We start from the raw sequence: 23,992 nt of genomic DNA, 5'->3' as shown, positions 1-23,992 counted from the left end.
GGCTGCATCTTGGTCCCAGGACCATTGTGAACATAAATAGAAAGTTTGAAAAAAATAACACGCAGGTCCTAGTAAGGAAACTTTCTGCTCAGAAGCCCAGGAAGGTGCACAAATTGTCTTCCAAACCAGGCAACACCATCTGAGCCCTTAATGAAACTTTCTCTAGACCACTCCGCACAAGACTCAGTTTGCATTATCTACTCTTCAAGCTGACATACCCTCTATGACAACAGTTCCCAAAATCTGCAGTTAAGCTGTGCTCCTCTTAAGCATGTCCTGAGTTACATGCAAATTCGGTTTTGTTGATAATGTGTCCACGATCAAATCATCTTGCAATGCAAGAGCTACCCCATAATGATCACACATTAAAATAGTTTATTTGTTTCCAGTCTGTAATATTCTTAAAACAAAATAACATCGGCTTCAGTGCCTGTTCACAATACAAAAAACAACAAAAACCCCAAAACATAAAAGAGACACAATTTGCCAAATAAGTTATTTGTTCCTAAGAGTATCAAAAGTGCAAAATATTAACCTTCATTTCAGATCTGTCTCCCAAGTACAATCAATCATCCTCCTTGACAAACTGAACTGACTCAGCAGCTGCCACACTGCATTTGTTTTCAAGGGACAATGTCAGATATTTGAACGTGAACTAGGTTTTATCTGTAAAGATACTTTGCATCAGCTTTTAAAGAATGCTACTTAAAAAAAAAAAAAAGACCTGAGTATTTGCTTCCAATCCCTATTCCCAAACAAAGCAAATCACTTAAAACACAGACAGATCCCATTTCTTTTATATCAGGAAAACATTTATGTACTATGGCAGCTGCAAATTGATTAGGATGTTAATAAATAAAAGGGCACAAGTGTGAAAAGGCTGTGAATGAGGAGGAAACCAACCTATTTGAAAACTACAAATAAAATCTCATGGTGTATAAGTGATGGCAGTGAGACCATGGCACCTAGTGGAGGTTAGGGCAGTCTTGCTCACTGAAATGTTGCTTAGCTGCAGCCGACGACCTGTGCGCCAGATAAATTGTGCAACCAACACCTGAGCAATAAAAAAATAAAAAAATTCAGAAATGGGCATGTATTCTACAAAGACTACAAAGGCCAGTTTTTGCTCCCTCTGCTAAACATGATGCATAGTCTGTATCAGCCGGAAAAACCCACCTCCAAAAACATCAGTGTTGATATTCAAAGAGTAGGGAGTTAGGTCTGGCCTGTTAGCTCACTTGGTTAGAGCATGATGTTGGTAACACCAAGGTCAAGGGTTTGGATCCTCACTAGGGGATTAACTTAAAACCAAAATCAGGACTTGTATGATTACATATATCAGAAAGAGAAATGGTGGCATTGGCTGAGCATGACAATGGCTCATACTTTTGATACAAAAATAAAAAATTCAGGAGCAAAGTCTTGGATGGTCAAGGGTCAAGTTCAATTTAATATAAAAGCTCCCTAGCATCCTCTGGGGGACATATCTACTAGCCCCCAAACCTATCTGTAGAAGAATTTTTGGACTAAAATGTTTGCCAGGAATATTGTCAATCCCATCACCCCTTTTTCTTTCCTACTGTGAATGGAAGGTGTGGCTGTCTGAAGGTGCTTTTTATTTTAATAATAAGAATGAATAAATATGAGGAGTTTTTGGTTTTCAGAAATTAAAGTCAGGAACTTCGTTAGTACTAGAAATTAAAAATAAAAACCTACCACCGGGCTTGCCAGTCTGCTCAGTTGGTTAGAGTGTGGTGCTGATAACACCAAGGTCCAGGATTTGATCCCTGTACCGGCCAGCCACCAAAAACAAAACAAAACAACCTGCCACTGAACCAAGACAGTACTCCTACTCCTCTAAGCAACCTGGCCATAAAAGACCCAGAAAATAATTTTGAGGACTGGTGTATGAAGGAGTCACATGAATTCCTTGACCATTTCTGACTGGGCCAGGTGCCATAAGATACAGCATTCAGAGTAAGCATCCAGTTTGAGGATCATATGGAAGAATGAAGCCTGGCAGGGATTTATTTTTTAATAAAGCTATAGACTCCATGAAAACTACAGGAATTCCTGGGATGAAATAATTTATTACTTACCACTATAGCTTAATATTTAAATTATTAAGGATCCAAGTGGCTTAGTTGAAAGCAGTTATGATTAAACAAATACTAAATTAGTAAATGTCCCATCACTGATTTTCACCCTTCACTTTACAAACAGGCAATTTGCTCTGACATTTGAAACAGACCACTCTTTGAAGTTGTCCAAACTCCACTGGTGGTTTTGCCCGAAAAATAAAAGGTACACTCTCTAACTGGCTGGTAGGGTCCAGCCTACAGTCCATTGTACAAGGAGCTCAGCAAGCTGGGGTGCTGACGATCAGTCTGACCCTGATCCTGATGAAGAAGTTGTAAGTTAAGAGAGAAAACAATTAAAAGTGAGACATGAAAATATAGGCCAGAAGTGGAAAGTAAGCCTTTTACAAAACAGCAGTGTAGAGTTAAGTCTTGGCTCACTTGTCACAAAAGATGATTTGCAGTTACAGCACTTTTGGGGTAACAGTGTTCAAAATACAATGGTTGAGAAATTTTAAGTTCCTTGATACAAAGACATGTCTGGTACTTTACTAAAGAGAAACCACTGGAGTGAAGAGGTTCCTTGAGCCTGACTCATGGCAGGTGGGAATAATTTGTCTTCGGTTTAACATCTACTGGCTTTATAGCAGCTTATCTCTACGTTCAGAGAACAAAGTTACAAGTTATGGCTCCTAATATCCAAACCCTAAAATTGACAGAGGCAGAAAGGCATCTGAAAACACAACTGCTCAAAGGCATTACAGCATGTTCTGCTGTGCGGACCCCTCCCTGGCTCTGGGCAGGCAGAGGGATGCCCACAAGGGATCATGGAGCTACAGCACTTTAGCCTCTGCCCAGCCCTGCCTTTCCTCTTCTTGGGAAGAAAAACAAACCCACATGTGGAAACCCCACTCATCCCTTTCCTTTTAAAACCGTGGCTACAAACTGCTGTGGGGGATACCTCCAAAATATACTTTTAGCCACTTACTCCCAGAACCACCATTCAGTGTAAGACTGCTGGGAACTAGGCCTCCTTCAAGATGCAGGGCCTAGAAACGCTGCGGGTGGTTCTGCGCTAAGAGCATGCGCCATGGCAGAAGCGCAGCAGAGGCCGGGAAAGTGGGACAGGAAGATGGGGCATGGGGGCAGGGGCAAATGACCTGCACAATGGGCTCAGGAGGGTCTGTCTAGGTACCGTTGCTGGATTGAGCTCTGCATTTCTACAATGTGAGAGGATAGGACAGGGGAGGGTGGTGTGAGCATGTGACAGGGACGAGGGAAGAGGGAATGAGCAGTCTATCTGAAATAGTGTGGCATCCAAATGAGGGAAAAAAACCCCAAAGGAAAATATTTTGATCTAGGGAATTCAAACTTGTCGTGTTTTTCACTCCTAGGTTAGGACAGGCCAGAGGAAAGATTCTTCTAGACATTGTTCTAGAAGAGTAACCTAAAATCTATACTCTGTTCATTGTGATAGTTTGAGGCCTGAAAATACCTCTTCACAGGGGCATGTTAAAAAGTCTGAAGAGTTCCAATTTCTTTTTTGAAATCCTCTCAGTCTAGTTCAGGCCACGATGGGATATAAAACCTCTGTAAGGAACCTTCCAACAGGCGCTCCATCCATAAGGACAGCTTGCTCAATTTTCCTTTGATGGGCCTGGATCCAAGGCCACAGGAAGATTTCCCTCGAGACTCACCCAGATAGAGGGAAGAGTCAAGGTCACCACATAACCCCAGGGCTTCCTCCTCTTCTACTGTTTTTTGGGGCTTGAAGAGGCAGAAGTATTTCTTGTGGCCATTCAGAGCCAGTACATAACCAGTGTAGTCACGTTCCATGAAATGCTTGTCATACTGGTTTGGGATCGGGGCTGCATCTTGAGCAAATTCTAGTAAGTATTCTAGCCATTCTCTGTGTTTATCTAGACTCAGGAAGGAGAAGTGCAGGCAGCTGCTCCTGTAGGAAGAACAGAATGAGGACTCAGGGTATTTCCCCAACCAGACTTCAAATAATAGGAAAAGGCTTTGTGTCGGATGGGGCCTGAACACAGAAGAAATGAAGGATTTCTGTGGGAGCCAGAGGGCCTCTACCTACAACAGCTGTGACACTCATCCATTCTCCTATCCCTTGCTAAGGGTAACTTATGTCACTGTCAGCATCGGGCTTCTGGAAAATATACAAGGGCTAGAGCACAGTCAGTTTGCTAAAAGGGGCCAGGAAATAACATTGAGTTCAAGCTCTTCTGTTCAGAAGCAACAGAACATACATTCGAGGGAGAAAAGAGGTCCCTCTCACGATGGCTTAGATGTCTGGATTGGAAAGGTCACAGCCAATGGCCAAAGAGGAAAGGGTGCAGTTTTGCTCCTGTCCTCTCCTTACCCACACGTGCACGCTCGCTCTCGCACACATGCACGCACACGCTTACCCAGTGAACGTGTAGACCTCCAAAGCAAATTTCTGTAGGAGGCTGGTCTTAGTGGAATTCGACAGGATGAGGACCACGTTCATGTGGCCTGGCCTCAGACGTACCAAGTTGCTGGTGTATGTGACATCTGTGAGTTCAGTTACCTCCACAAAGCCTTTTTTAGGAATCTTGCTGTGGAGAAATATCCTGGAGTTAGGATGTTACAGGATAGGGGATGCCATTACTTTAAAAAGGAAAATGTGGAAGAAAATGCTATGTTCCAATCAGATTATTTATGTTATTTAATTTTTTTTTTTTTTTTTTTTTTTTGGTGGCTGGCCAGTACAGGGATCTGAACCCTTGACCTTGGTGTCATAACACCACGTTCTAACCAAATGAGCTAATTGGTCAGCCATGTTATTTAATATTCTTGAGTTGAACATACGGGCAGGATGGGGATGACCTGACCTGGTAATCCTCAGCCTACAAACAGACTTTTCCATGCTGCTTTTCACTGGGTGCAGAAGTTGCTTTAGGACAGAACAAAGAAGGCAATAATCATTCAGTCTGTTTTCTTTGTCTCAGAGACCCCGGTCCCTCGCTGCTGGGTGTGTGCTCACCACTGGTCACATTCAGTGACACAGTTATGGTGACACATCACTTTCTGCATCTCCCTGACAGGCTTCTTTGCTTCCTGCCTTCATTAGTAGATCTGGGACTGACAAAGCTCAGCCACAGAGAACAAGATAAGTAGGTCGTGTACCTGATGCCTAGAGAGTTTTTGTAAACACTAGTCAGCAGTGTCCTTTCCCTATAACCCACATCTTACAAGGACGTGAACCAGAGTCCTTACATATACCACATATTCCAACACTGCTCTATTAGACTATATGGTCTGGTGCCGAGGGAGTGAGTTTGGTGTTTTGTTAGCGAAACCTGCTGTTTTCTTTGGTGAAGGTTGGCTCAGTCTTCTCGGCCTTCTCATGGGCTTCCTCTTTATCTGGAGGGTTTGACTCTCGCTCATCGTTTGAGTCACTAAATTAAGAAAAAAGCAGTTTTACAGAAAGAGTATACAAATGACCGTGGAGGTTTGAGACTCGCTCTTCAGAGTCGCACTGAGAGGGCTCAGGGCATCTACCTGAAAGCCTGAACGATGACGGTGCCGAAGAGGATGAACAGGGCAGAGAAGATCAGGGACAGGAGGGGCATCACTTCCCGCCTAGAACCAAGTGAACACATTCTGTCAGCCCCGGGGGGCTGTGGTTTATAGATTTCTTCTCTCCTGCTCAAAAGAAAAAAAAAACACCCAAACCAAAAAGCTTTCACAGCAATAAACACTTTCTAATTTCACACCAAGAGAGGGTCTTTTTGGTGGTGTGGGGTGGGGGTGGAGAGGAAGGTAGAGGTTGTTTCCTTGGGGTTCTAACTCATAGACAGCGTATTCTGAAAGTTTGATTTTGTATCTCAGTTTTATAGGCTGTGCTTAATAAATTCTGCATAACGACACAATAGCAGGGATAATAAAGGATTTAAATTGTAAACATGGAAGAACTTCTGATGTTGATGTATCAGTGACTAAAGTCTGTGGAATTATTTCTTCCATTTTATTGATTTTTTTCCAGCCAGAATAATTCAGACATGGCCCAGAGGGTATAATAGGGAGAGAAAATTGATCTTTCAAGATTTCACTTAGGAGTGGTGTTCTAAAGTTTTGTTCACTCACAAACACCCATCAAAGGCCTGCCATTTTTCAGGTGCTGTGCTGGGCATCGGGCACCACAGCGTGAATGGAGAAGTGGCTCTGGCCTTCAGGAGCTGCTGGTCTTACCGGCGGTGGTAGGAGTGGGAGATCCTGTCTCTGATTAATTCACTGATTTGTTTGTACATCTACACACGGGTCTCCATGTGGGTCAGGCCCTGTGCTATGCACCAGAGATGCCGTAATGAAGAGACAGTCCCAGGCCCTGCTGTCTGGAAGGCAGCCAGGGTGATCCTTTCCCAAGCAGTGGGAAAAGGTCAGTCAGCAAACAGAAAAAAGGGAACAGTTGTTGAAAGTGTGTAAACATTCTGCCACTTGCCCATATCAAGTGTATGCTAAAATCAAAGGATGATGGGCTCTTTCCAAAAGAAGAGTGGTACTGGCATGAACAGAGAAAAAAGAAATTCGATTTAGCAATATTCCTACCAGTTGCTGTGAAATATGCTATCCCAGCAGTCTGAGATGTAGTCGGAAGCAGAGTAGAGCCACCGAAGGAGAAAAACCTATTAAGAGGGAAAAGGGGCGATGGTTAGGACTGAACCCCAGAGGGAGAGCCCCCACATCCCAATACAGTACTGTTGCTGAATCTTGGCTCCTCGCAGACACCCGCCACTGGCTCTGTGAGCCCAAGAACCCGCCCAGCGGCCTGTCCTTCCCGGCCATGATGCTCACAGGGGCAAGTTCATCCGTCAGGTCGGGAAGCACAGCTTCGGAGGACAGAAGAGCTGGATCTTTCCGCAGTTGGTCAAGATAACCCAGAAGGACGAATTTATCACTCTCGCTCCCAGTCCAGGCATCTTCCAGGGTTTTATATACCACCCTTCCTGCTGTGTTGCGTCTTTCTAAGATAGACACCTGGGAGAAAAGGAGAGAAAAACCCTTAGAAGTCTCAAAAGCATGGTAAGTTAGTTTGGTTTTTTTGCAGGGAGGATAGAAAAAAGGGTCTAATGAAGTCAGCAATAAGCTCAAACACAAATACTGATGAATCTAAAATCTTTGCCAGAGATTTAAATCTTTCTGACAAAAGAAATTATTTTTATGGCAACTTTCCAAAGCTTTTGTTCAGTCAAAGCTCTTTTATCTCAGTAGACTTTGTTTATAACCTCTGACTTAATATTATGATAAAGAAAACCTTTGTTTTTTAGAGGGATTTTCTGTGATTATCAAAATGATCAAAAAGTCAGAGGAGGAGAATTTCATGCTTCTGTAGGGAGTGATGACAATGGAGGGGAAAGGAGGGACCAGTTAGGATAAGGGAAAGGGGCAGACGGAGGGGTACATTTCCAAAGGGTATTACTGGTGGCCTAAACAAGATCCATAAAATCTAGGATGTAGGATCTTGCAAGACCAGATCTGCTGTAGTGAAAAACTGGTGAAACAGACTGGTGCACTTTAACCTTTACTCATAGGAAAGATGCTTTCTGTGGAGGCCCGGGGCTGAAATCTAGGATGTGAAATGACCAGGTGAAAGACTGTTTTAAGAGCAGGCTTCAGCAATTTCCACATTTCTTGGAATCTGTATTCAACATTCCCAAGGAAGGAGGAAAGAGAATCAAGTGCCACGTGCTTGTGAAGAGCCTGGGATTAGGAGAGAATCGTGGCTCACCGCTGATTTCCCTCGAAACGCCTCGCTGTCTGGCACTAAGGTGCTGGCAAACTCCCGCTGCCGATTGCTGTAGACGTGCACGAACCTCACTGTGTCTTGCGTGTTTGCCAGCGCAAAGGACAGAAATGCCTCAAAGGGTTTGCTCAACTTGGTAGCCTCGGCAGTCAGTAAAACCACACAGTACCTGCACAACGACAAAGGGAAAACTGTATAACCAGTCCCTGGGGGCAGGGCTAGAACCTATGATGGCAAGTGAAGGACAGAAAGAAGAGGCACTCATCTGACAGAAGTGAATATATTTTGCATAATGAAAGCTGACGTCACTAATGAGAGATTTCCAAGTCATTAATGACCTGCTTCTTTTCTAGACTGGTGATATTTTCCCCAAACCCAACTTCTTCACGACATCTAAGAATTTCTTTTAGGGCATCGGTCACTGAATCCTTGATGCAGAAGAGCCTTTTAGAAACCATCTGTTCCAGTTCTTGTACCACAGGGAGGGCTGGTCAAAACTATCTCAGACCAGAAGCCACTGTGCATCATCCTGAAGCTTCCTTTGCAAGGTTCCAACGGAAAGTTTAGCTATTCATTCATTCATTCATTACCCCAAATATTTACTAAGCACTTACTATATGCCAGGTAAGAGACAACATTTTTGTCCTCATGGATCTTATATTCCAGTGGGGAAGACAGACAACAAATAAATAGATATATCATGACAAGTAACAACTAGTGCTGTGAGGAAAAAAAAAAAAAAAAGAAGAGGAGAGAGAGGCCAGAGTAGGGTGGAATCATACTGTTAGGTTGGTCAGAGCATCCCAGGCAGAGAGAACTACAAGTGCAAAGACCCAGAGAGGGAGAGTGACTTGATCCGATTTGCATCTTTAGAGATCAGTGGCTGATGTGTGGAGAACTGACTGGGAGGTCTGAGAGTGGAGTGGGGTAGAGAGACGAGTTAGAAGGCTGCCACGGAGGTCTTGATGGGAGACGGTGGTGGCCTGTTCTAGGGCAGCAGTAGGAAAACAGCGAGAAGTGTGTGGATTTGGGATAATTTTCGAAGGCTGTGTAAACAATCCTTATGATCCAGAATATTGCTTTTTTCTTTCTTTTGTCTTAAATTATCAAAGAACCCGAAAAGTCTAGAAACAGGGAAATTCTTTATTCTATACAATATTTTAGTTATATTTTCAAATAATATGATGGATATGTCTTCCTTTCATATCCACATACCTTTTACTGATGAAATACTCCTAAATTTAAAGCCACTGATTCATTAATCTGAGGAAAGTATAATCAATATTTTCCCTTTTTTCCCACTTTTAGACATTCTTCATATACTTTATTGCATAAGTTTACCTTGGCCTTCTTAATTCCCAGCTAATTATTTTAACATTTCCTCAGTACTCTACATTTCCCTACTGTTTAATCGTTATCCTGGCTCCTCTCTAAGACCTCCAAAGACTCACCCCGCATGGAGTGCTATAGTTGGGATAGTAATTCTCATACTCTATGCTTCCTTAAAGTGACCCAGTCTTTCCCTGACACCTGGCTAATGGCTGCTCATCCAGCTAAAGTGTTATACCTTAGGGAGATCTTCTCTGACCCCTACGCCAAGCTGGCACATCTAACAACTTGTTGCTAAGGCAACCTGGACTAATACACCCCACTATCATCAGTCATTAATCAATAGTTGTTAGATGAAAAACAAATTGTCACAGGGTAGATGTTTAATTGCCCTGTAGTAAAATACAACACAGCCCCTCTATTGTAATGGCAAGCAGAGACAAAGCCTTGATCCTTACTTCCTCTGTCGGTGAGACCGTTTCACAGGGCAGAGCTCATGGAACAACTTCTGGCTGGTGAGCCTGGCTGCCAATAAATACTTGTTTTGTGTGATGAAATCATCAATGACTTGCTTCTTCATACCTCGGGCCTGGAGAAAAACCAAGAAATAGTTGGTTTTTATTCAGTTTTCTCACTGCAAATGGGTTTAACTTACAAGCTTAATAAATATGTGGCTGACCCCAGCTAAAGTAATATAACCAAATAAGACAGACCTATTTGAGTGAATAAACACATGGTGATCTATTTCAACAATGCAGGGCTGACAACAATAATGTAGCTATTCCAGTCAAAGGAAAAATCAAGTGCTCTCTCCACTGGAGAACTTTTTACACTGTTTTATGCTGATAGATTTAAAAAGTCAATCATTGTGAATTTCAGACAAATTTATTTCCATTTAAAATTTGTAGCAAACTAACAATTAAAGATAAACCCGAAAGCAACAATGTTACTAAATATAAAAGGGAGACTACCAACCTATATGATGACTATTTTATTATTAACTTTCATACTTTCAAAGGATTGAAATCATGTACAGCAGGTACTCTGACCACAATGTAAATAATCTAGAACTCAATATAAAATGCAAGCCAGCCTGCGCCTCAGGGCCTGCCAGGGGACCAGAGGGATGGAGCTGGGACTGGATCCCCCTCACAACCGGGTACACCGCCAGCACCAAGGAGCATGCCAAAAACATCACCTGCATATGGGTGGCCCACCACAGCCATCACAATAACCATGGCTGCTGTGAAAGTGACTAGACGCCACAACCACCACGTAGATGGTCCGCCAGCCACTGGAGTGCATTCACGCAAGGAGAGTCACCAGCAGAGATAAAGATAAGAAGAGGATGTCTCTCCCCACAAAGCCCATTCCAGAGTGACAGAAGAAGCATCTGCTCTATGATAATATTGGGGGACCTGATCACACTTTTCAGCATTGGACAGATCATCTAGGTGACAAATCAACAGAGTAACCATTATTCTTTCAGAAGGAGAGAAGAAATCTAGGGTTAGCAGAGGTGGGAGGGGGGAGGGAGAGGGGGATGGGGAGAGACTGGACGAGGGGCATAAAGAGTAAGTATGATTTGTAACAATACATATGCTAGTAATATTGATTTGATCAACATATCTCAATGTTAAACCCCCAAAATATGTATAATCAGTTTTGATTCAATAAAAATTAAAAAATTAAAAAAAAAAAAGGAAATGCAAGCCAGAAATGCAAACATTTCCTTTTCTGTTCGTAAATTAAGAAACATACTTTGAATAAATCACTGATCTAAGAAGAAAGCATATCAGATTCAAATTCAAAATTTAAATATTTTGAGTTTGAATGATTGATAAAACTATTATTTATCAAAACTTTGGAATGCAGAGAAAGTAGTACTTGGAGGATAATCTTACAATTAATATGACAGAAGTTTTACTAATCTGCTGTGAAATGCACAGATATGTATGGTCAACTTTTTATTGTGATCTTATAATTAAATGTAAATTTGAAAACTTGTTTGCTATTGTAAAATATTTTTCGAAGCCTGTGGTTATCTTTCACAAGTCTTTTTTTAATAGTCATTAATATAAAATAATCAAGTTTCTATGAATAAATAAATTTTTATCTCCTGTTTAGGGAGCGCTGCAAACGTCACTTAATAATTTTCAGTTATCTGCCTTAATAGTTTAACTGACTATAGATTTTTTCTATGCTATGTATGTGCCACTTCTGAGAATAGTAAATGACCCTTTTTTGCTACATTTTATTTTATTTTATTTTTTTTTTGTTGTTGTTGTTGGTTTTTCGTGACAGACACTCAGCCAGTGAGTGCACTGGTCATTCCTATATAGGATCCGAACCCGCAGCGGGAGCGTCGCGGCACTCCCAGCGCAGCACTCTACCGAGTGCGCCACAGGCTCGGCCCTTTTGCTACATTTTAAAAGCAGTTGTAGTAGTAACAACTTTGTGAATACTTAAGCCCCCCAAATTAATCTGATAGAAAAGAAATTAATAAGCTAAATATTCATGTTAAGAAGTTAAAAAGAAACAGCAAAAATATAAAAGTAGGAAGAAGGAAATAATACAGATAAAGGTATAGAGTAATGAAACAACCAAAATATAAGAAGAATTAACAAAGTGAAAACTGAATCTTTGTAGAAGCTAATGAAATTGACAAGCCTCTGGTAAAACAAATCATGAAAACAAAAGAAAAAGCACAAATAACCATTATCAAGGTTGACGGAAAGGAATCACTATCTATGCTGCACAAGTTAAAAAAAAGTTAAATTTGAAAATTTAGATGAAATGGAAAAATTTCTGGAAAAATATAGCGAGATCTAAAAAAGTAGAAATCCCAAATAGTTCCATAACCATTAAAGTTGAATGAGTAGTCAAAAATCTTTCCTTAAAACAAAACCTGAAAACCCAAACACAAGGCTCAGATGGTGTTACAGATCATCTTTCAAAGAAGATCAAACTTTCAAAGAAGACAATACGATCTTATACAAAGTCTCCCTGAGGATACCTCAACTCATTTCATGATGCCAAAGCCCCACATGGGCATCATGACAAAGAGAAGTCAGAAGTCAATCTCATTTCTGAACATAAATGCAGCCCTAAACAGAATGCTAGCAAACTGAATCCAGCAATACACTGAAAACATAATATAAATCATGATCCCATTGGATTTGTCTCATGAATGCAAGTTATGTGTCACATCAGAAAATGAGTTAATGAGCCAGCACATTACAGAAGATGAAAGGTTAAAGAAGAAAAATCATAGGATAATCCAACGAATGTGAAGGAAACATTTGATAAAAATCCATATCATTCATGGTTATAATTCTTAGTCAACAAGGAATAGAGGAAACTTCTTTAATCTAATACAGAATATCCAAAATAAGCTTTTTGCAAACATACTTATTGGGGAAATGCTGAAAGCCTTGCTCTATGTTTGAGATCAAGAACAAGGATGCCCCCCGTTACTACACTTCTAGTCCACATCATACGAGAGGCCATAGTAAGGTAAGAAAAAGAATACTAAGGGCTAGAAAAAGAAGCAGCAAAATTGTCATTAATTTCAGATGACATGATTGCGTACTTAGCAAATCCAAGGGATGGTACAGATAAATTATTTAAACCAGTAAGAGAGTTTAGCAAAGTTGCTGGATGATACAAAGTCAATATTTAAAAATCAACTGTATTACTTATACCAGCAAACAGAACATGTAATAAAGATACCCTTTTCAATAGTATAAAAAAAATGAGGTACCTAGAAATAATCTGGAAAAAAATTTCTTCACAGAGAAAACTGTAAAATCTTATGGTGACACATTACAGAAGACCTAAACAAAGGAAACATTATATTACGGTCATAGGTTGGAAGGCTCAATTTTAAAGATGACTATTCTCCCCAAACTGATTTAAAGAATCAGAACAAGGGTCAGCCCATGGCTCTCTTGGGAGAGTGTGGTGCTGACACCAAGTCAAGGGTTAAGATCCCATTACCGATCGTCTTTAAAAAAAAAGAAATCAGTACAAACCCAGTGAAACCCCAGTAAGTTTGTTTGTTTGTTTGTTTGTTTTGACAGATGGAATTTAATAGTATATAAAAAGTACAAAAGACCAAGAATATCCAAGATGCTTAAAAAAAACAACCTCCCCCCCAATCCAAAAAACAAAGTGAGGAGATAGGACCTGCTGTATCAGACAGCAATACTATTTCCAAATGATTTTAAATACCTAAATATAAAGGGCAAAGCTATAAAGCTTTTAGAAGCTCTATGAGAAGAATATCTTCATGACCTTGACGTAGGGGAAGTATGCTTACGTAGAAACAAACAAGAATCAATCATAAAAGAAAATATTGATATGAGTGAATATGTTAAAAATAAGAACACAGGTTCATCACAAAGACACCACATACAAGAACATATTCACTGCATCATTATTCAAATAACCAAAACCTGGAAAAACCCAGATGTCTGTGAACAATAGAATGGACAAATATACTGCGGTCTATTCATATCATGCAATTTTCAATAACAAGAATGAACAAATATTAAGCTCCATATAATGACATGTATGAATCTCAAAAACTTAAGTTGAGAGCAGACAGACACTAGATATATACACTGTATGATTCCATCTGTATAAAATTCAAAGAATAATCTATGGTGTTAGAAAACAGAATAGTGCTGAACTTTGGGAAGGAGTGAAGTAGATGGGAGGGAGGGAAAAGGGACCTTCTGGGATGATGACAGTATTTTGTTTCTTGACCAAATAATGCTAACATGGATGTACTCATTTTGTGATAATTCACTGAGCTTTACACCTCTGATATGTCCAACTTTCTACACGTGTATTATGTCAATAATAATTTTTAAAAAGGTGGGTACAGTTACTATAAAAATAATGAAAAGACAAGCTACAGAATGGGTGAAGATATTTCCCACACGCATAAGCAAAAGATGAGAGAAAAAAAAAAAACCCCACAAAAACAGAAAAAAGATGAGGACATATAAATAATTCCTATAAATCAATGACAAAAAGACAGATAATCCAACAGAAAACAATGGGTGAAAGACTTGACAGGATGCCTCAAAGAGGAAATCCAAAAGGCTTACACACAAATGAGAAGATGCCCAGGTTCTTTGTAACTAAGGGCAATGCAAAGCAGAATCACAATGAGATGCCGTTACGTATTCATTCGACTAGTGCTGGCAGGGATGTGGGGCAATGGAACTCTCACAGGACTGGTGGAAATGTAAACTGGTACCACGACTTTGGAAAACATGTTATCGGGTGAAGTTAGAAATTCCATATCCTAGGACCCAGCTATTTCCCATTTAGACACACTCCAGAGCAGCAGTTCTCAAACCATTTGGTCTCAGGACACTTACATATTCTTAAAATTTACTGAGGATCCCAAAGAGTTTTTAATTGGGTTTTATCTATTAATATTTATTAGATGTATTAGAAATTAAAATTGAAAAATTATACTTTATTTAAAAGTAACAAAGCCCATACATGTTAACATAAATAACACATTTTTAAATGAAAACTAACAGTATTTTCCAAACCCAAAAATATTTAGTGAAAAGAGTAGCACTGTTTTACATTTTTGCAAATTTCTTTAATGTCCAGCTTCATAACAAACATAAATGGATTCTCCTACGTGCTTCTACATGCAACTTGTGGTGATATATTGTTTGGCTGAAAATCCAGCCTCACACAGATACATGTTAGAAAAGGGAGGATTGTCTTAACAGCTTTTTCAGATAACTGGATATTCTTTGCTACTATGCCAAAACTCAACAAATGGTGGTTTCTTAAAGGTTAGTTGCTATGTGGATTCAATGAACTTTTAATACTTAGTTAAATTAAGATCTATCAATGACCTTGTGCTTATAATGGATCTTCTACTCACGCATGATTCTGTAATACCATGTACTGGTCATTTGGAAAATACTGGTTCACTGATCTTCCAAATGTTAACCTATCTCAATATATCTATTAAAAAAATAAAATGACATCGCACTCATGAACCAACCTCATCAGAAAGTTTTAAAAAGTTGTCAAGCTCATGATAGCCAATACAAATTTTTCAAAAGTCTAATTTTCTTGGAAGCCTGGATTTTATCATTGGCAACAAATATCATCAGTTGTTTTTCTTAAAGTGCCAGGGTCACTTCACTCATTTTTGAGAAAATGTCTGTCAAATATCCAAGTCTAGATAACCATAGTTGTCTGTCAGTGATTCTTCCAAGTAGAAATGATGTTCCATTATGAAAAGTGGCTAGTTAGAGACGCCCAAGTTAAGCACTGGTCCTGAGGACAACCTTTGCATTCTGGCATGCAGCAGAAGGGCTTTATGCACGCCTCCTGTGTTACCACAGAGGGTATTAAAAATACCAAAGAGACATGTATTCAAGGGTCATGGGTTAATAAAATTAATACTCATTGCTTCATCAAGGATATGAAGTGAAATTAGCTTTGTTTCTGGTTGTTTCTACTGCCAGTGCTTGGGGGTGGAGAACACAACGACTACTGGCAGCCTGGTGCCCCTGCCTTGACTTGTGCCCGGGCGCTGGCAGTTGTACCCACCGTTTCTTTTGCACCATCAGTGCAAATGTTGACATGGTGAAACAGGCAAAATGTGTCTTGATATTATTATGAACACAGTTTTGATCTCTCAGACCCCTCACGAAGGGTCTTTGGGACTCCTCAGGGTCTGTGAGCCACATTCTGAATGAAAACTGCTGTGCTAGAGAAACTGCTCAGGTCCAGGAGGGGACATATCATGCTCACACAACACTGCTCTTCAATGCCCCCAAATGTCCATCAATAGAAGAATGAATCAATAAATTATAATGTGGCCATACGTACTACATAGCAATGAAAACAAATTTCCTGGAGCTACAGGAAACAACTGTTGCTACTAATGTTACACTAAACTGCTTGCTGCTGGGAAAATACAGTTTACGCTAAGTGTGCATTTTTATATCCATAAAGAGCAGGTTGGTAAAGCAGGTTGGTAAAGCAGCCGTTGTACCAGTAATTTTGCAAATATATTTGATTTACAATTTTCCCCAGGGGATAAATAAATACAATTCCCAAGAGTATAAGCTGTTACTAAAAGGCTATTTAGAAAATCTTCATCGATGAACCTTGGATTGAGATTATTTTCTTTTTCCTATGCCACAGCTGGCATTTGTTTTCTTCCTAACTCTCAGCTCCTTCTCACTCTCCATCAGGTGTCCCATCTTTTTATTTGCTGGCAGCTGTCCAGAGTTTTGTCCTTGGTCCCATTCTCTCCTTGCTTTACAACTATGGCTGGGAGATCTCACCTGTACTCAAGATTTCAACCAGTAACCGTTCACTGAAGATCCACCAATCTCTATCCCCACCCCATATGCCTTTCCTAAGATCTAGATTCCTATACCCAACTGTCTAAAGGCCATCTCCCCTTAGACTTCCTGTAGGCAGCTCTAATTCAATATATCCATAGCCGACTTTATTACCTTTTTCCTAAACCTGCTCTTCTTTCCCTACTATCCACTTTTCCCACCTGGTTCTGCCACACAGAACAGCCTTCCCTTATTTCCACAGTCTCAGGTTCCCTTCTATGTTCACATGGCACCCCAGGGAGCTGCCTATTATGGTGGATGGAAACTGTCTTTAGGTCTCTCTCCTCTCTTGACTGAACTGCTTGAGGGCAAAGATTAACTCTTGATGACGGGGCTGGCTCTGTATTTGCTACAAAGCAGGTAGGCAATGAAATGTATATTGCGTGAATGAAATAAGGGATTTTATAGGACTTCTCATTCCAGCCTCCCTTAAAAGAAAGTCAAAGCGTCCTTACTGATTTTTTAAAAAATACATTAAAAGGGCCGAGCCCGTGGCGCACTCGGTAGAGTGCTGCGCTGGGAGCGCGGCGACGCTCCCCCAACGCGGGTTCGGATCCTATATAGGAATGACTGGTGCACTCACTGGCTGAGTGCCGGTCACGAAAAAACAACAACAACAACAACAACAACAACAACAAAAAATACATTAAAAAATATAAAATAATTCATGTTCATTACAGGGATTTTGGAAAACACAAAAATTAAAATAATACATAATTTTATCATCAAGATATAATCACTACTATTGTTTTGACATACTGATTTCCAGTTTTTCCTTTGCATATACAGATATTTGTAAATTATAAAACTGGGATCAGTGTTTAAATTATATAAACAATTCTGCATCCTGCTTGCTTTTTAACATTATGTTATGAAAACGATCCCATCCTTAAGTATTCTTGAAATTGCCATTTTACATGGCTATATGATATTCCCTGTTTGGGATTATACTAATAATTAGCCTACTGTTAGATATTTATTTTTTTCCCAATTTTTGCTCTTATGAATAATACTTAACTATCCTTGTAACTCTTTATTTGAGTTCCTATTCCCTTAGGATAGATTCCTAAAAGGTAATCTCACCTCCCTTAGGTGTTTATTCAAGCGTCATCTTACTAATGAGACCCTTCTTGGCTATTCTACCTTAAAGTTACAACCCTCCTCTCCCAATTCTCTGTATTCTTCCTTCCTGTTTTATTTTCTTCCTCAGCACTTACTGCTGTAGAACATACTACAACAGACTATGTTATGATGACTGTCTTCCCCAAAGAATAAAGGGCAGGAACTCTGTTGATTTTGTTCACTGCTGTACCACGAGCACCCAGAACAGTGTTTGGCACATAATAAGTACACAGGATTACTCATGCATCTTGGCGATTAATACAGTACTACCAAATTGCATTTCTGAAAGCCTACGTCCTCCAGCAAGGCAAAAAGAGTGCTACTTGCTCCATACACCCAACACTACTGAGAATTTTACCTTTGAAAATCTTTGATAATTTGATGGACAAAAAAATGCTCATTTTTCATTTCTCTGATTATTAGTGAGATTTAATTTTTAAAAGTGTTTTATTAGAGGGCTGGAGGATTAGCTCAGCTGGTTATAGCATGGTGCTGATAACACCAAGGGCTAGGGTTTGATACCTGCACCAGCCAGCCACCAAAAAGAAAAAAAAAAAAAAATTTATTAGTCATTTGAATCTCTTCTCAGAATTTTATGTTGATCTTCTTGATCAAAAGGAGTTCTTTAGAAAATAAAGACATCAATATTGTTATGTTTGTTATAGACATTTCCTCAGTTTATTCAACATTAAATTTAAAAATATTACATAAAAATGAAAAACTTGGGGCTCGACGGTTAGCTCAATTGGTTAAAGAGTGGTGTTGTAACACCAATGTTAAGGGTTCGGATCCCCATAGTGGCCAGCCACCAAAAAAAAGAAGAAAAAAAAAAAAAAAAAAAAAGGTAAAACTTATAGTCAAATTATCAAGATTTTCCAACACTTTTAACCCTTCCCCACTTTAAGAGCAGATAAATATTCACCTATACGTTCTCCCAGTTAGTTTGTGGTTTCTTCTTATTCCTTTTTACTACTGTTTTACATTTAACTTTTAAATTCATTTTTATAATTTATTTTGGGAAAAGATCATTGATTTTCCAACAGGAGCACTTTAGAGGTCAAAAAAAATTTTTTTTAAAGCAAAACAGCACCAAGTCAGATAAACAACAAACTCATTTTAAAATTCTGTGCATCTGAAGGAAGAAACTGAAAACTCGTTTCTTTTTCCCCTCACCTGCTTTGTTCAGTTTTGCTATTTACAGGAAGGCTCAAGATAAAATGGGAAGGCAATCTTGGAGCAAGGTGATTCTCACATACCTGGATAACATCGGCAGGCTTGCTGATGTGTTCTTTAAAGATCAAGATGGTGGGGGCATAGACATTGATATTGTACTGCCTCGTCATCTCTTCCGCCCCTCTCAAACCCACATATACATATCCAAATGATAAATAATCTTTGTATGCAAAAGCAGTCAACTGTTAGGGCGGAACAGAGAGAAAGAAAGTGAAATTGACAACAGCACGTCAATTACAAACCAAGTAGAGTTTGTTTCTCATCACTGGGTGGAGATAAATGCCAGCCTACAGAGCCCACTGGGTCTTCTACGCCCTTGTACACTCCCAGGACTTCTACGGTGTTCATACCCAAAAACTATACCAAAAAAGGTACACACAACTAATTCTTTTTTTTTTTTTTTCACAGATAAAGCAAAATAATCATCATCTTATTGAGATCTTTACTGGATGGGAGGCATGGAATGTTTGGGGAATCATACCTGTACCCCAACTACGTGAGATGGTAGTGACCATGCCAATGGTTAGGACGCTTTTATTTCCCATCTCATGTCACAGTGATGATGAGAGATGTGCTGGAAGTGCAGCATCGGGCACATCAGTATGAGGGCAGTCAGGCTTTAATGGGAACTGCAACTTACCGCCAGGCTGTACTGAGACCTTGGGTAGGTTGTACAACTACTCTAAGCCTCTTGCATTTTGGTCTATGAAATAGGATAATATTCTACCCCTGGGTTCTTCTGAAGATTAAATGATATCATGTGTGTGGAGACACTAGCACAGTAACTAGCACCAGCAGGTGCTCAGCGTATGGTGGTAAGTAAAATTTCAGGTCTTGTAATATTTCTCAGGGAACAAATTATTCCTTACAAAAAAGGCAAACAGGCTACAAGTTCCAACTCAGAGATTACTTTCCACCAAAAAACATGAAAACCTTACACCATAAACAAATACAAATAAATATAAAGTAGAACAAATTAAAAACATGAATAAATAATATAAAGTACCTTGTACACTAGTGGCACAGTGGGCATTTGGTCAAACAGAAGGACATGAGGTTTATTCTCTTGCTGCCAGCCAGAGAGGAATCTGACATAATTTTTATTTGTAACCTTAAATTGAAAATAAAATGTTAGTTTCAATATTCTGTTCTTACCAACTGTACTATACTCCAGTGAAGAGATAAATAAACCAAGTATGTGTAAAAGATTGCTTGTGAAAAATAAAAAATACAGACTACTAATCTTTTTGTATCCATTTGACTAAAACTATTAAAAGGACAAAGATACTAATTTCACACTTTTTTTTTTGCTATCTTTCTATTTATCAATTTATGTTGGTGGCTGGCTGGCACGAAGAACCGAATCCCTGACCTTGGTGTTACAAGGCCGAGCTCTAACCAGCCAGACTGCTTTTTATTTATTTATAATTGACATATAATAATCATTCATATTTGTGGGGTACAATGTGATGTTTCAATGCATGTATACATAGTACAATGATCAAATCAGGGTAATTTGCATATCTATCACTTAAAAAATTTATCATTTTTGTTGATTGCATATTTTCATTTGTTTCATTTGTTACAAACTGAAATCATAATCCTGTCTGGAACAATAACTGACCATGTTATAAAAACTGAACTTCTGAAGTTGGTTCTTGCTTAATTTATAGAGTGCACTTAACCTCCTAAACCACACAAGATAATGCAACAGTTGCCCTATTTAAATGGCTTAAATAAAAATAAGGTGGCCCACCCCATTTATATATTACATAATTTTATTTAGTGCCATCTGAATTGTTACTTTTTCCCTGTTTATGTCTTACCATAATCCTACTGAGAGAACAAATTAAAAACATGAATAAACTAAATTTCTAGCTAGAAATTTTTTTACTAATTCAAAAAAGTTTATGGTATACACTGTATCCAGAAAGATCTATAAATCCGGAAGACCCAAATCTGAGGGCCAGCCCGTGGCTCACTAGGGAGAGTGTGGTGCTGATAACACAAGGCCACAGGTTCAGATCCTACATAGGGATGGCCGGTTAGCTCCATGGCTGAGCGTGGTGCTGACAACACCAAGCCAAGGGTTAAGATCCCCTTACTGGTCATCTTTAAAAAAAAACAAACAAAAAACAAAAAAACACCCAAATCTGATCATTGCATTCCTCAAACCCTTACAATGGCTCCCTCACCTGCGGGACAGGACAAAGTTCCTTAAAGGGGCACAGAGGTGCTCTGATGCTCTCACGGTGAGATTCCAGTTAACCCCTCAACCTCATCTTCCCCCCCTCACCAATGATTACTTCATACGAAGCCAGCTATTTCATGTCTCCGGATCTCTGCCTGTAAGCAACTCATTCCTGTTGTCTATCTCCTCGTCTGGCAAACTCAGTACAGGAGTAAGTAACTTCTGCCAGAAAGCCTTTTCCAACTCTCTAGGATGGGCTCCAACATATTGGATGGAAATAACCACCCACTAGCTTGGGAGCTGCTTGAAAAGTGTCTTCAATACTTATGTAATTCCATGCCTGCACAGAACAGGTATTTTATAAATGTTTGAGGATCTATCAGGATAACCCACCATCATTTTAGGAGCCAACAATACTCTCTGACCTTTTAAGCTAACTCCAAAAAATATTTCTTCTGTGGATAATGATCCTAGCAACACAGTCTATGAATAGTGCATACAGAAGTATGAGGGAAATTTTAAGTTTATTTTTATTTTTCTGAGTCATAAAGAAATACTGGATGATGGAAATTTTTATATGTTTACTCTCCCTGGGTATTGGTAAAAGAATGAATCCTTTAAAGCAAAATAAGAGTTTTTTCCTTGTTCCTTTAATCCCTAACCAAAGATGCTGGGGGGAAAAAAAATTAGGTGCTTCTTCAATATAAAAATCATAAACTAGTATGAACTCTGTGTCTGACTTCTTCAGCTCAACCTTTTCTTTATAAAATTCTTTCATGTTGCTGCATCACTATGAGTTTTTAAAGTTCCCAAAACAATATTTGATATCATGGAATCTGGTATTTTCTACAGACATGATGATTAAATATATAACTAAATATAATTTAACTTGAATATTTTCTTAAGACAAATACCTTCACATGAACAAATTCACAAGTCAAAAAGAAATCCTTCATCCTACCATTTGATCTAATTTTTTGTTTAGAACATAGTGTCATTTTAGATTCTGATGCCTATGACAGTGTAAAATCTGCAAGATGGTTATTAACATGAATGAGTTCTTTCAGTCCCTATATTTCATCTATTTCAATTATCCTACAGACTTCATTTAAAAGATTTAGTTTGGGTAGTTAATTAGCTAATTAATATGTCCTGCCCTGCTCCAAATGCAGCTCAGGTCTGAGAGGCCAACAGATAAAGTCCTGGGCAATTAGCAGTCCCAGGCACCTTTCACACCACTTCTCAGCCATGTTTCCTCTCAGCCATGACAGGTACTTACTTTCTCTACCAAGTTCCCTGGAAGAAGACTTTCCACAAATTGTCGTAGATTCTCACGGACAACTGCATTGTGGAAGAAAGAGATTTTCCCATTTATGATTCCGAGGATAGAGGGTGTGCTGTGTGCTCCCAGGTGATGGGCCAGGCGTCTCTCATAGCCAGCATGGACCACGCCAATTCCTACACCTGCAAAGGATGGAAGAACTACATAAAGCTTTTTTATGCCCCTATGGCAGCTGGAAAAAATGCTGCTAGGAGGGGACATCTTTCCTAACTGACTGTCCAGCAATCTTTAACTGCAGGAACTCTAGGTGGGTTCAGTTTTTCTGCAATCTGGCAATATTTGAGAAGAGTTATCAATCTTTATATCTTTCAACCTGTTATTTTATTTTTTTGGCAGCTAGTCAGTATGGGGCTCTGAACCTTTGACCTTGGTGTTACAACACCACACTCTAGGCAACTCAACTAACTGGTCAGCCCCTTCTTAATTTTGGGAATAGATTATGAAAAAATACTTCAAGAGGAAAAAAGAGCAATTTGTACACAGCGTTCCTATTCATAAACAAAAACCTATAAACAATCTAAGGGTACAATGGCCCAGCAATGCTTTAAAAAACTGTGATTTATCGATAGAAGAAAGTCATAGCCTTCTCACCCTCAGGAACCTGTGAGATATTAGGCAATATAGATTCTCAGAAGAGAAAGAAATTAAATTAAAATCACTCAAAAACCCCCATCCCATATGGCCACTGTTAATATTTTGGTATCTGTTTTTCCTTTTCTCAACACAAATGTGTGCGTATGTGTACGTATACACATAAAATGGGATTGTCTGATACTTGTTTTACTTAATACTTGAATAACGTTTCTTGTTTTTTCATTCAACCAATATATTTGGAGGGCCAGTTACTTTGCTAAATACTGGAGACACATTAAATATTAATAGTCAATAAATATACGTTTTCTCTTGGATGTCTACTTGGTATAGACTGTGCCCCCCAGATTTTATGTATTAGTAGCTTGATCCCCACTGTGACTGTTAAGAGGGTGGGAAATCCTATTAAGGTAATTGAAAGGTGGGGCCTTGATGAGGTGATTAGATTCTGAGGACCATGCCTAGTGAATGGATTAAAAATAGTGGTCATGGGTGTGGTTCTGAGGGCTTTAAAAGGGGAGTACGTGAGGAGCTCTCTCTCTCTCCGCTCTGCCATTCTGCCATGTGACACTCTGCATTGCCAAGGGTTCACCTCACCTGATGTGCTCCCTGGATTGTGGACTTCCCAGCTTCATAAACTGTAAGCAAATTTCATTTTCTTACAAATTACCCAGTTCCAAGTATCTTGTTATAAGCAACGAAAATGGACTAAAACACTACTAGACCTCAACTTTAACATTTCCAAAAACAAACTCCTGACCTCCTCCCACAAACCTGGTTCCACCCGCACCTCTGCAATTTCAGTTGATGGTGGCTCTATCCTCCCAGTTACCCAGGACAAAAATCTTTTTCCTTTTTTTTTTTTTTTTTTTTGCGGCTGGCTGGTCCAAAAATCAGAAGAGTCATCTTCGGCGCCTCTTGGCT

The 23,992-nt window shown here is 39.4% G+C and overlaps 1 protein-coding gene across 1 annotated transcript in view; it reads right to left on the bottom strand.

Annotated features, from left to right (window-relative positions):
• Positions 1-391: 391 nt before the first annotated feature.
• The window catches only part of DNAJC16 (DnaJ heat shock protein family (Hsp40) member C16), a 40,514-nt gene continuing 16,913 nt past the window's right edge, over positions 392-23,992 (bottom strand). Inside the window, exons 5-15 of the mRNA XM_063106603.1 lie at positions 22,415-22,599; positions 19,951-20,055; positions 18,968-19,126; positions 9,648-9,778; positions 7,846-8,029; positions 6,912-7,094; positions 6,666-6,742; positions 5,619-5,699; positions 5,417-5,515; positions 4,502-4,672; positions 392-4,032 (exon numbers count right to left, since the gene is read on the bottom strand). Of these exons, the coding sequence (XP_062962673.1) occupies positions 3,633-4,032; positions 4,502-4,672; positions 5,417-5,515; positions 5,619-5,699; positions 6,666-6,742; positions 6,912-7,094; positions 7,846-8,029; positions 9,648-9,778; positions 18,968-19,126; positions 19,951-20,055; positions 22,415-22,599 (1,775 nt within the window). The 3' untranslated portion in view covers positions 392-3,632. The remainder of the gene's footprint in view (positions 4,033-4,501; positions 4,673-5,416; positions 5,516-5,618; positions 5,700-6,665; positions 6,743-6,911; positions 7,095-7,845; positions 8,030-9,647; positions 9,779-18,967; positions 19,127-19,950; positions 20,056-22,414; positions 22,600-23,992) is intronic.

Source organism: Cynocephalus volans, chromosome 8, assembly GCF_027409185.1.
Source record: "Cynocephalus volans isolate mCynVol1 chromosome 8, mCynVol1.pri, whole genome shotgun sequence".
NCBI classification, from domain to species: domain Eukaryota; kingdom Metazoa; phylum Chordata; class Mammalia; order Dermoptera; family Cynocephalidae; genus Cynocephalus; species Cynocephalus volans.
The sequence above is the reverse complement of the archived record's forward strand: the minus strand, read 5'-3'. Positions and strand labels throughout refer to the sequence as shown.